We start from the raw sequence: 13,296 nt of genomic DNA, 5'->3' as shown, positions 1-13,296 counted from the left end.
CTCAAGTGGTGAATGTGTCGGTTATACCACCAAACACCGCTTGAGATCTCGTGAGCAACGGCACCACCACAGTGACGCGCCCCGCGAGCAGGTGAAAATCGCCAGCCAAACTACCACGCTGGTCACAATCGCAAACATACTACGTTGGCCATAGCATTACGCCAATCCACTACCCCGGCCACAATCGCACACACACTACGTTGGGCACAGCATTACGCCAGCCACTACGCTGACAGCGACCGCACCACGCTAACATATTACGTGGACCACATCACTCCGCAAACATACGACGTTGGCCACAGCATTGCGCCAACCCACTACGCTGACCGCAATCGCCAACATACGACGCGGGCCACAACAGCGCTACGCAAGCACATTACGTTGGTCACAGCACCACGCTGGCCACAACAGCACTACGCACACATACTACGGTGACCACAGCAGAGTCACGCAAATACACGACGTCAACCACACTAGGGTTGCGTACATACACGCCAACGCAAGGCGTCACCGAAACACGTTTTACACGCACTCAGGCAACGACCAGCCGGGCGTCCTAACGGGACACGCACGCCGACGAAGGGCGTCACAAAACACATTTACACACACACAAGCAACGACCATCGAGGCGTCATAACGGGACACGAGTACCGTTGGCCCACCTGCGTGGTGAAACGAAAACAACAAATATTTCTTCTTTTGATTACGTAAAATTTTTCATTTTAATTATAGTGTACATACATATATAGAATTAGAGAAATAAAGTGAATTTATATGAAAACGATTTGCACGGTGTTCCAAATTTAAAAATCTATTGTAAACGAACCTTGGACACGGCGAGTATACCCCTAGCACTTATTGAAGAAGCGCCGGGACGGAAAAAGCTTCGTTACAATTCAACCTGGGGACGGGCTGATGAGTGCTTTAGTACAGAGTAATTTTTATATCGCTGGGTGACTAGGGTCTCAAATTATATGGGCCAAAACCTGGACCCGGATACCTCTAGAATGTGTGTGTAATAGGGATATCAAATGGAAGCTGTTGCTGAGAGCTTTAAAGTAATTTTTTTGTGATATTCGATTTAGTCGCATCAACCTGGCAAAACTGATAAATATGCATGCGAAGCCGAAATAAAGACATGAATTAATAATACCCACATAACTATTTACATACGTCCTATTCGATTTGCCTAGCAATAAGGGATGAAGAAGAATGGGAAGAACTTGAGAGAAGAGCAAAGTTGGAAGGAGAAGAGGACTGAGAAAGATATAGAGTGAGACGAAGATAGATATAGATGAAGCGAACAGACAGAGGGAGGAGTGAATAAAAGGATTAAGAAAAAGTGAGGGGGGCAGAGCTAGACGAGAAAAGCTTATTAAAATGTATGTAAATAGACCAAATATAGGGCAGAACAACGTCTGACGGGTCTGCTAGTTTATATATATGTATAAAATTTTAATAAACACAGCGAATAGGAGACACTACTATTGATGAAAATTTGTGATCGGTCACACCTATTAGATGGGGCGAAGCACTGCTGCAACAACAACGACAATAGGAGACACTTGGCTTTAATTCAAACTTCACAAACGAAACTAACACCCCTATTATGAATTTTCATACGATAGGCGATAAACGCTTCCTAGCGTATCGTAAAAAATCAGCTTTCATATTGCGATTTCCACACGCCCGATAGATGTACTATTGTGAATGACAGCAGAGTTTTGTTTACAAATTTTTGTGAATCTATACGAAACCGATAGCAAAACAAAACGTAAATACTAACAATTCATTTGTCTTGTACGTAAAAGTGGCAAAAGTTTTTAAAAGCTGTTATAATAAAATGTTTTATGCAACCTCTGTTACCTTTTATATAAACTCAAATGAACAAATTGACGGACCTTGCATAGATTCCACAGAAAGAAGAAAATTGATAGATCATTCCAATCTTCTTGAAATGAACTCTACACTGTAAGTACTTGACATACTAAAAGTAAAAAAGTTTAATAAACAAAATTGATGTCAGGGTATGTCTTAACAGAAATAGAAGGCAGTTTGCGCGCCCGTAAAAATAGGCCATCCATTCCAAATATTTTGAAGTTTTGTGCCACTTTAAGGCTTCTTGCCCAGGGTGTTGCAACAGAGTGTTGGGAATGAGGCTGTAGTTGGATTATTTTGGATTATGTAATAATTGTATATTTACTTTTATTTAAATAGTTCCCAACGTATCGTGGAAAAATTTATCAGCGATAGCTAGCGTAGAAAATTGAACAGCGTATGCGATAGTTAGCGTATGGCAATACCACGATAAACGATAAACGCTAACGATCGAGTTTCACACGCTAGAATTTATTTCATAATACGGTAGAACAGATTGCAAGCGTTTATCGTGTATTGTACGAGTTCATAATAGGGGTGTAAGGTAAAAGTCTAGTTGAGGGGTCGACTGCTAATACGCTACCAAAAATATCGACGTGTCAAAAGACGCGTATTAATCTCGAGAACAATAATCCGAAGGCAGAAAAGAAAAATTTTATCTCTGTCCGGAGATATTTGCAGTTGAAGTTGGCGATTTTCATTTAGTTGTTGGTGTTTGTACCCACAAAAAAAATTGTGCATCACCGTGGCGGTAGCCACGGTTATACCACACACCCGTACTTGGCATGGCGTAGCCCAGGGTTATTTCTTATAAGCGCGGCCGAAGGCCGCCAACGCAGAAAGGTGTTCTGCGCAAAAATACTATGGATCCCACCCCCGGTTTCGGAGGCACCCGCGGGTCTCTTTTCGGTTTTTTCGTTAATATCTTTTGAACGAGTTAAAATTTTTATTTTCTGCCTTCGGATTTTTAATACTGATATCAAGACGCGTCGTATGACACCTCAACTAGACTATTACCGAAACTAATGTGTACCTTTAGGTATGTATTACATTTTCACATTTCTAGGATAAGTCAAACGTTGTGAACCTATTATGTAACCATTGCTTGATTGCAATGAAATAAAATGTACAGCGCAGTTAAGGGCCAATTAAGGGTGACTTATAACCATATAAACATAACCAGATAAAACAGCTGATCGAACATACTTTATGGAAATCGATGTAATCGATTAATGGTGCCATAACCATACCATAGCCAACCAATTGGTTTTTGGTTTCTCGTCATATCCATAACCTAAAAATATTTGAGTTGGTGAATTTAATAACTTTTTGTAGATTTTATTCATTGTTTTGGATACATTACCACTAAGAGACTTATTTTTTGTGGAATATGTTTGTAATTTTTTGCGTTTTCTTAATTTTTATGAAATTTTCACGATTTTTAGGTTAAGGCACCATTAATCGATCACATTGGAGATGGTTATGGATATGGGTATGATTACGACTATGGCGTTAGGGTTAAGGAAGTTTAATTAGCCGTTTAGGTGTACGGAACGTTTAAAAAATTTGCCTTGTTTCAAACTCAGTAAAGTGTAAATGAAACTAAGCAATTGTGTTGATGCTATTTTTACAGATGCTTACTTTTTCCCTAACAGTTTAAACTTCATACCAAAGCCTAGATTCAGTAAGTGTGAGTTTTGAACTCAGACTAAAAGTCAAGCGTCTTAAATGTAAAGCAATCGTTCCACATATATGTATAAAGCTATCACTTTCAAAAAGTATTTCTGCCTTACTTCCAGTTAAAATATTTCTTGTACCAATATACTAAGTTTTCAAGTTGAGCGGCTTTATGCCACAATAGTCCTGGAATTCCTTGAACTCATTGAGCTGCTTTGAGCAGTGTGAGAAAGACTTAAATATCGACGTTCCAAACGAATAGTAACTCTTTCGGAATTCTTGCATAGAACTTTTTTGTAAAAAGTTGAAAGGTATTACTTTTTGTTTGGAACAAATTAGTTTCATTCTTTTACTTAGTTTTCAGTTCATTGTCATATTTCTTAGAGACTCGACGGTAACGTTTTACAAGACGGTGCAAAACCTAATTTTTATCAAAAATTATCAAAGGTGGTATCAAAAGACGCGCCTCGAGCTCCGTTTTTAGAATTCGAAAATTTAAATTTTTATTTTTGTCAAAAGATATAAGCAAAAAATCGGTTAAAATTTTCATGTGGTTGTTGTTTTTTGCCAGATTTGTTGTACACACACACACACTGATGCAGAAAGGTGTTCTGCGCACATTTAATTTTGATCCTCAAACCGGTGTCGGACCCACCAAGAGTAATTTTTTATAAGCGCGACCGAAGGCCGCCAACGCAGAAGAGTGTTCTATGCAAAAAAACTATGGATTGGGTCCCATATTTCGGACCCTTTCGGGGTCATTTTACGGTTTTTTGTGAATAACTTTGGACAGAAATAAAATTTTTGATTTCTTTTTTGGATTCTTAAAACGGAAGTAGAGGCGCGTCGATTGATACCACCTTTATAATTTTTGATAAAAATTAGGTGGTGCACGTCTTGTAAAACGTTACCGACTCGACTAGTCACAATAATCAATCACGAAACGTGTTTGATAACAGTTTGATAATAATCGAAATCTCTAACCACTAAACAAGACTTTTCCAAGATATCCTGAAAAAAGCACTTTGATCGGAGCTATATATGGTATATATCCCATACAACCGATCGTTCAGATAGAAAGATTTTTGGCCATTTCCCCCTTAGTTTTCAATATAAAAACGTGAAACTTGGTGATATATATTCTAATATATCATAGATTTTCTGTAAAAATCATTTCGATCGGAGCTATATATAATATATATTCCATACAACCGATCGCGCAGATAAAAAAGATTCTTGGCAATTTCTCCCTTAATTTCCAATATAAAAACGTTAAACTTGGTGATATTTATTCTAGTCGGCTATAGGGCCAAGGGCCAATCTAGGCAGGAAAGGGCTGAGGGAAAATCCAGCCAGGGTATTCCAAAGGCCGGTACCTCTCGGGGAGGGGCCACCGACCGGGAGGCCCTTGGGGCGGCTGCCGCCCATCTCGTAGACACCAGCACGGCTGCCACTCGGCGTTAAGCGTCTGGCGGTTTGGCTGCTGGGGGCTCCAGGGTGTGGAAGGGGCCGGCTCTAGGGTCAAGGGAGTCAAAAAGCCCAGTCATCAGGACAAGCGCTGGGCTGCCCGGATCCTGCGTAGGGATGCCACCTCGCCGATAAGGGAGGGGGAATTTTCCGCGGAGAACTGGGCGAAGGCTCAGCGTGACCTTGCTTGGGCGAAGCAGATGTTGCCGGAGTTCAGGCTGGACTGGGTCGAGAGCGATGAAGCCTCGAAGCGCCAGCGGTCTATGGATGAATCCAACCCTACGGCGCCGAAAAGGGCCAAGACGCAGGGAGGCTGGACTCGGTCTTTCGCCGAAATAGCCAAGGATCGCAGATTATTGGTGTTATGGACGAGAGCAGCGAAGATGGCAGGATCCCGAAACAGCAGTGGAAGTGGATTGAGGCAGCGCTCGCTACTGTGGTCGTTAAGGTCATAAGAGATATCCCAGGTCCGCCGCCTTCTAATACCGATGCGGGGTGGTTCCAGGGCAATATCGAACTAATTGCGTGTGACGACGCCAGGTCGGCGAAGCTTACAAAGCCGCCGTCTCGCTGATAGGGGAGGTGTATCCGGGCGCGCGCCTCAAGGTAGTGGAGGCGTGTGATATCCCCTCACGACCAAGGGCAAGAGCCTGGGTTCCATTGACGCCAACGGACCCCGCTGATATCCTAGAACTACTCCAGGAGTACAACCCGGGCCTACCGACCCAAAACTGGAAGGTGGTTAACGTGGAGAAGACTGAACGGGCCACGATGCAGATGGTTCTGCTGCTCGACAGCGCAAGCGTCGAAGCGTTGAAAAGGCAGGATTTCAGGGTAAGCTACGGTTTCAAAAATATAAGCCTTAAGGTTTATAAGGCTGACGTTGAAGCCTTGGTAAACCTTGCGTCTCGTACGGAGGTGGCTGAACTCCCCCCCCCCCCCCCCCCCCCCCCCCAGTGAAGACGAGATGGAGGTAGACGAGGGCGAAGAAGCTGGTGGCTGCGCTTCGTCAGGCTCGAGCGGAAGCTTGGCTCTCAGAGGGTCAGCTTCTGGAGGATGGCGATTCGGACGCGACGCTCACGGAGGAGAGCGCAAACAAACAGTGATTCGGGTCCTCCAAATAAACATGCATCACTGCAAAGCAGCACCAGCTGCACTCCTACTGCACCTGTCTTCAGGTGCGGTAGACATCGTACTAGTCCAGGAGCCGTGGATCGCTGGCAATAGGATCTGCGGCCTGCGGACACCAACGTATAAGCTTTATAGCGCTCAGGAAAAGGGTAAGCCTCGCACATGTATATTGGCTAAGTCTACTCTTAATGTTTTTCTTCTACCCAATTATAGCGATGGGGATCTGACAGCGGTTGGCGTCGGAGTGCTAGGGAGGAGCTTTAAACTTGCTTCCTTCTACCTAGCGCACGATCACCAAGGCTCATTACGACCGGATAATTTCAGGGATTTGGTGAGAGCGGCAAATCCATGAAACAATTTCATCCTACTCTTTATTTAACTATATGTTAGGCACTAATCTAAGTATATGTAATAGGGGAAATGACCCTACTTTCACTACGAGGAACCGCGAAGAGGTGCTTGACATAACACTGGTCACAGACTCTTTCAGTGACCTGATCGTTTCATGGAGAGCTCTAAAGGAGCACTCCTTTTCTGACCATGAATATATATAAGTTTTTCTATATCACAGGCGCACGCAAGCCCTAAGTACATACAAAATATTAGAAGAACGAACTGGGGCTACTATAAGGAGATAATAGGTAAAAAGCTATTTGAATAGGTACGAGCCCCAGAAAGCGAGGAGGAGCTAGACGTGTTTGTAAATAATTTCATTCAAAAATGTAGGAATGCTTTAGATAGGGCTTGCCCGACTAAAAAGGTTTGGTCCGATCTTGATAAGCTTATGAAGTCATGTAGGGCGGCCTTTAATAAAGCAAAGCATGATGGACATGAATCCTCATGGGCTGCTTATAAAGCGAAAATAAATATATATAAAAAAGCAATCCGAAATGGAAAGCAATCCAGGGATTTCTGCGGCAGGATTGAATCCACATCCGCGGCCTCCCGGTTAAGGAAGGTGCTATCGAAATCTCCAACTCAGCTAAGTTACGTCCAAAAGTCGGATGGGCACTGGACGGACTCCAGCGCTGAAACCATAAACTTGCTAATGGATACGCACTTCCCAGCAAGTACGGGCGTGTCTTCAAGTATTGTCAGCGGAGGGTCACCTAATGATCAGCTGATAAGCGAAATCACAGATGATAAAAGGATAGATTAGGCTTTACAGACCTACAAGCCCTATAAATCGACCGGGCCGGATGGAATTTTTCCGGCTCAGCTGCAGTATACTGCCGAACTTATAAGGCCCTGGATTAAAGGGATGTTTATAGGTGTGTAACGTAGCAAACGCTACGCCACAATATCCTATTTCCTATTTTGCGCCCACCCCTAACATCATATTTTCCATTTACTGCCCACCCCTAGTAGTGTATGTACCTACATACATATATACATACATACCGGCCCAACAACCATCGCGCAAGCACAAAGCAAGCCAGCGATGGTGAACGCACAATGCTTGGGAATTTTCATTCGTGGCGCGCTGTGCGCGACAATGCGAGCATAATTCCCAACGTGTTCATAGTTACTTATGAATAAAATGATTGGCCGGAATACACCAGGCACACTTCGCCGTAGGTAAGTGAAGTGCGTGTCGGCCGCCACTGGCGGTCGACAAGGGGTGCCCTTTGGGTTAGGAAGGTGCGTTACAAGGTCGGTTCCACCGATGGTACGCCCCCCCTGCTTATCGGACACCCCGCAGGTTTACCCACATTTCCGGTGAGTAAGACGGGATTCACACCCCTTATTACTCATCGGAAAGGTAATGCACGAGCAGCCTTCTCGGGTAGGAAGGAAACCCGTCCCAACGCCATTGGCGGGGCGGATTTCCCCACTACTCTAGTAGACTGCTCGAGCCAATATAAATACATTGTAGGGACTCCCTTTGGGTCGAGGGGGGTAAAGTTACAAGGTCGGTTCTTCCGATGGTACTTCCCCCCAGGCCTATTGGGCAGCCTTACCCATATTCCAGGGACTCCCTTTGGGTCGAGGGGGGTAAAGTTACAAGGTCGGTTCTGCCGATGGTACTTCCCCCCGGCCTATTGGGCAACCTTAATATTTTGCTATCATCTCCTCTGAGTAAGAAGGGACTCACCCCCCCTATTACTCAGAGGAAGGGTAATGCACGGATATACGGCTCAGGTAAGAGGGGAACACTTCCCAACGCCTGCGGCGGGACAAACTCCCCTACTACCCTATCCGAATACCCGAGCCAATATATTGTAGTTAGTTAGCCTCATACTAATATACACACTTCGCCGTAGGCACCATCATCATCGCCATCCCGATCCTTGGACATCCCATCCCGAAGCCTAGCCACCCGTTGTCATAGCTATTTGGTGAGAGCCACCGTCATCCAGTACTCTCTCTCTGGGCGTGATCCTAACTACCGCCGTCACTACTACCGCCGTTAGCACCCCTTAGCGAGAGCCACCGTCGTCTCCACCATCTCGGCCACCGCTAGCTAGCACTCTATCTCTCTCTCTGCGGAGAGCCGTCGTCCTTGGATTATAATATCAGCGATACTACTTAGTGAACATCTCTCTCTCTCTCTCTCTCTCCTGGATTCAAGGTTGTGGATATTTTAGCCTGAGAGCCGCGTGTGTGTGTGTGTTCGAAATCAACACTAATTTACTGTGTATTTATTTAGGTGGGGGAAGTGGGACCTCCATCCGCCTCTGGATTGACTTGGGCATACCTCAGCCTTTGACCAAACCCACCTCATAAATGGCGCCCGAGCAGGGACCCGTCTCCTCAGGCGACTGTGCCAAAACCACCGAGAGCACCAACACTGTAGGAACGGGTTCACCGAACACACAACCAACAATTGACACAAAGATAAGCGAAACCACCACCACCACGCTCAACGTCGACTCTCTAAGCTGGATTTACCTGCTGAAGAAGGAGAGGCTAATCGAAGAATGCAAACGCTACCGAATCTACACCGAAGGACATACCGTCGCCGAATTGCGCAGCACACTCAGCGCATACGTCCGAGACCAACGAAAGCGTAAGTCAACAGAAAATATTTTGAGAGAGGTAGAGATGGAGATCGCCGCCGAAGAGGCCCGGCCAGTCACATCTACGCAAAACACCACGCCGGCCGTCACAATCAAAACAATATCCCCCCAGCGCGAGCAGAGCGGCATAAGTAACACGGAGGTCATGAATACAGTCCGCCGCTGGGATGTACATTACGCTGGAGGTGACACATTATACGACTTCCTGGAAAGGATTGAGGAACTGGCAGAATGCTATCTGATTAAGCCAGATCAACTCCTCCCAACCCTTCCAGAGATACTGCGTGGCAAAGCCCTTCAATGGTTCCGCCTGCGAAAACAACAACTACACACATGGGCTGACTTTCGCTCCGAAGCCGGAAAATTCTTTTTGCCGAAGCGACATATTAGCCAGCTAGAGGACGCTATCCGCCAAAGAAAACAGACGAGCAGAGAAAATGCCAAGGACTATATCCTCGCCCTCCAGACGATGATTCGCCGCCACCCGACTTTGTGCAAAGAAGATCATCTAGAACGCATATATGACGGACTACGGGTGGAGTATCGACTTTTTGTGAAGCGGGGCGAGTTCCAAACGATAGAGCAGCTTATGGAGCTCACCGACGAGTACGAACTGCTGCGAAGCGAAGAAGCCAAACAGAGCCGACTGTTAGCACATAGCTTATGCACAGTAATAATCGAGGAGCTGGAGGAGCAGAATGATCAAATAACAAACTTCCTATCCACACTCACTGACCGTTACGATGCAAGAAACACCTGCTGGCGATGCAAGAAACGCGGCCACCGCCGCTCCCATTGCAACAACAAAAGACGACTTTTTTGTTCTAGATGCGGCAGAGACGGAACGCTCTCCAGGGATTGTGCATGCTACGGAATGAACCGAAATAATCCGAAAACACCCGCACTATTATCATCCGTAGCCAAAGGGATGGGGAACGACGGACGTTTTTACATACAGGTGTCCATCGAAGGATTGATGTGCCGCGCCCTGATCGACACGGGGGCCACAGTGACATACATCAATGAAGCCGTAAGAAGGCATCTGGAACGACGAAAGATTCCACCGTTATCCAATCGTCACAACGTGCAACTCGCCGACCAATCGTGCATTGTGAGCACACACTCCTACCCGGTCAAGGTCGAATACAATGATCAAACAGCCAGTACGTTGGTGTCTGTTATCCCTAATTTGGCCGAGAGTGTTATCCTGGGTATGGACTGTTTGGCAAAGCGCAACGTTACCGTCTCACTGGATGGAAAGCCCCTTGCCACAGCCGGTGCAACCAAAGCAAACGCATCCGTAACCCTGCATTACATAAGAGAAGCAGAACACCTCAACGAAGAGCGAAAGATAGAACACCTAGAGCTCATAGAAACACATCAAAAAGCACCCACACACCTAAAAGGGCCAAACACTGCGGCAGAACACAGACACAACACAACACTAAAAGAAAGTTATTACCCGGACATCCTCCTCAGAAACAATGGTGAGAAACTCGTCACTAACGCTCCGGCAACGATCCTGAAGGATCATAACATCACCCACCGATTTACCAAACCGTGTGCCCCCCACAAAAATCCTACCGAACGCGTTAATCGCGTTATCAAAACAAGGATGGCACAATGTACGAAACAAGACCAGCGGAACTGGCAACGGGAATTACCAGAAAAAGCGTTCGCCATAAATACGACCCAACACAAATCAACCGCCGAAATAAATTTTAACCGCAACTTCGTTGGGCCGAGAGAAGCACGAACAAAATATGCCATGCCCGAAGATCCGCCTCCATTCGACGCAGTACCGTGGCCCGCAAATAAGCCACGAATACTGGACGCTAAGATATTCTGGAACCCGCCATTAATAGCCGGCCATTTAAACGCCATCGTATGCGACAAACCAACCGCTGGTGACACTATACCGTATGCACCAAACCGAGAGCCACACGATACTATTAATGGAAACCACGGCTAGACTTCTTTGCCCGGACTATGGCTAAATCACAAAAGGGTGTAACACGGCGCGTAGGGTGGACGAAGATCACGCCATAATCAAGCTGAAATAACACTACAAGATGGTACGATTCGCTGGCTGAGGAGAAGCAAGATCCGAGCTAGTTGGATAAGTTTTTTATACATGAAATGTAAATACCTTAATTTTGAAATGTAAATTTAAAATGTAATATAAAAATGTACATATGTATATACCTTAATCTTGAAATGTAAATTTAAAATGAATTTCTACTTGCAATGTAAATTTAAACACAAATGAAATGTACACATTATTGTTGAAAAAAGAAGAAGAAAAAAAATCAATCAATCATAATAATAAAACATCAACGAACACATATACACACATGTCGGCCGAGCCATCGGATTCAACCGATGATAAAACATACCTGGGCTCTGCCCATGTTAGTTCAGGCCTCCGCGCAAAAACCCTAGAATACCACAACCTTTCGTCCGCCGAAGTAGGAGGGGGACTGTAACGTAGCAAACGCTACGCCACAATATCTATTTCCTATTTTGCGCCCACCCCTAACATCATATTATCCATTTACTGCCCACCCCTAGTAGTGTATGTACCGACATACATATATACATACATACCGGCCCAACAACCATCGCGCAAGCACAAAGCAAGCCAGCGATGGTGAACGCACAATGCTTGGGAATTTTCATTCGTGGCGCGCTGTGCGCGACAATGCGAGCATAATTCCCAACGTGTTCATAGTTACTTATGAATAAAATGATTGGCCGGAATATACCAGGCACACTTCGCCGTAGGTAAGTGAAGTGCGTGTCGGCCGCCACTGGCGGTCGACAAGGGGTGCCCTTTGGGTTAGGAGGGTGCGTTACAAGGTCGGTTCCACCGATGGTACGCCCCCCCTGCTTATCGGACACCCCGCAGGTTTACCCACATTTCCGGTGAGTAAGACGGGATTCACACCCCTTATTACTCATCGGAAAGGTAATGCACGAGCAGCCTTCTCGGGTAGGAAGGAAACCCGTCCCAACGCCATTGGCGGGGCGGATTTCCCCACTACTCTAGTAGACTGCTGGAGCCAATATAAATACATTGTAGGGACTCCCTTTGGGTCGAGGGGGGTAAAGTTACAAGGTCGGTTCTGCCGATGGTACTTCCCCCCCGGCCTATTGGGCAGCCTTACCCATTTTCCAGGGACTCCCTTTGGGTCGAGGGGGGTAAAGTTACAAGGTCGGTTCTGCCGATGGTACTTCCCCCCGGCCTATTGGGCAACCTTAATATTTTGCTATCATCTCCTCTGAGTAAGACGGGACTCACCCCCCCTATTATTCAGAGGAAGGGTAATGCACGGATATACGGCTCAGGTAAGAGGGGAACACTTCCCAACGCCTGCGGCGGGACAAACTCCCCTACTACCATAGCCGAATACCCGAGCCAATATATTGTAGTTAGTTAGCCTCATACTAATATACACACTTCGCCGTAGGCACCATCATCATCGCCATCCCGATCCTTGGACATCCCATCCCGAAGCCTAGCCACCCGTTGTCATAGCTATTTGGTGAGAGCCACCGTCATCCAGTACTCTCTCTCTGGGCGTGATCCTAACTACCGCCGTCACTACTACCGCCGTTAGCCCCCCTTAGCGAGAGCCACCGTCGTCTCCACCATCTCGGCCACCGCTAGCTAGCACTCTATCTCTCTCTCTGCGGAGAGCCGTCGTCCTTGGATTATAATATCAGCGATACTACTTAGTGAACATCTCTCTCTCTCTCTCTCTCTCCTGGATTCAAGGTTGTGGATATTTTAGCCTGAGAGCCGCGTGTGTGTGTGTGTTCGAAATCAACACTAATTTACTGTGTATTTATTTAGGTGGGGGAAGTGGGACCTCCATCCGACCAAAAAAAACTTAAATATTTTCTAATTTTCAAATTTTTCATTAAATTATTTTTTTTCATATTATTCTACGTTCACCAATACGAACCCGTAAGTTTACAAATTCGGAAAATTAAAACAACAACTATACAAATAACACAATGACTCACAATACAACTCAAAATTCTAACATTAATACAACACAAAACAACATCTCTAATATAACACAAGATAACTTTACAAATATTTCTTCTACTAAATCTA

The 13,296-nt window shown here is 45.6% G+C and overlaps 1 protein-coding gene across 2 annotated transcripts; it reads left to right on the top strand.

Moving 5' to 3' along the window:
- Positions 1-1,845: 1,845 nt before the first annotated feature.
- LOC137248303 (uncharacterized) lies at positions 1,846-12,917 on the top strand. Of its 2 annotated transcripts, none has more exons than XM_067779175.1 (2): positions 1,846-1,971; positions 8,418-12,917. In XM_067779175.1, exon 2 carries the CDS (start codon positions 8,881-8,883, stop codon positions 11,143-11,145), a length of 2,265 nt encoding a protein of 754 aa, XP_067635276.1. In that variant the 5' UTR covers positions 1,846-1,971; positions 8,418-8,880; the 3' UTR covers positions 11,146-12,917. The 2 variants fall into 2 exon arrangements, 1 of the variants encoding a protein (XP_067635276.1); XR_010952148.1 differs by lacking the exon at positions 1,846-1,971 and having other exon boundaries at positions 8,312-12,291; positions 12,388-12,424.
- The last annotated feature ends 379 nt before the right edge of the window (positions 12,918-13,296 follow it).

Source organism: Eurosta solidaginis, chromosome 4 (genome assembly GCF_040869045.1).
Source record: "Eurosta solidaginis isolate ZX-2024a chromosome 4, ASM4086904v1, whole genome shotgun sequence".
Classification (NCBI taxonomy): Eukaryota; Metazoa; Arthropoda; class Insecta; order Diptera; family Tephritidae; genus Eurosta; species Eurosta solidaginis.
The sequence above is the reverse complement of the archived record's forward strand: the minus strand, read 5'-3'. Positions and strand labels throughout refer to the sequence as shown.

Bases quoted from the DNA above. Each gene is read 5' to 3' on its own strand.
- LOC137248303 (XM_067779175.1), top strand. From the start codon at position 8,881: ATGGCGCCCGAGCAGGGACCCGTCTCCTCAGGCGACTGTGCCAAAACC.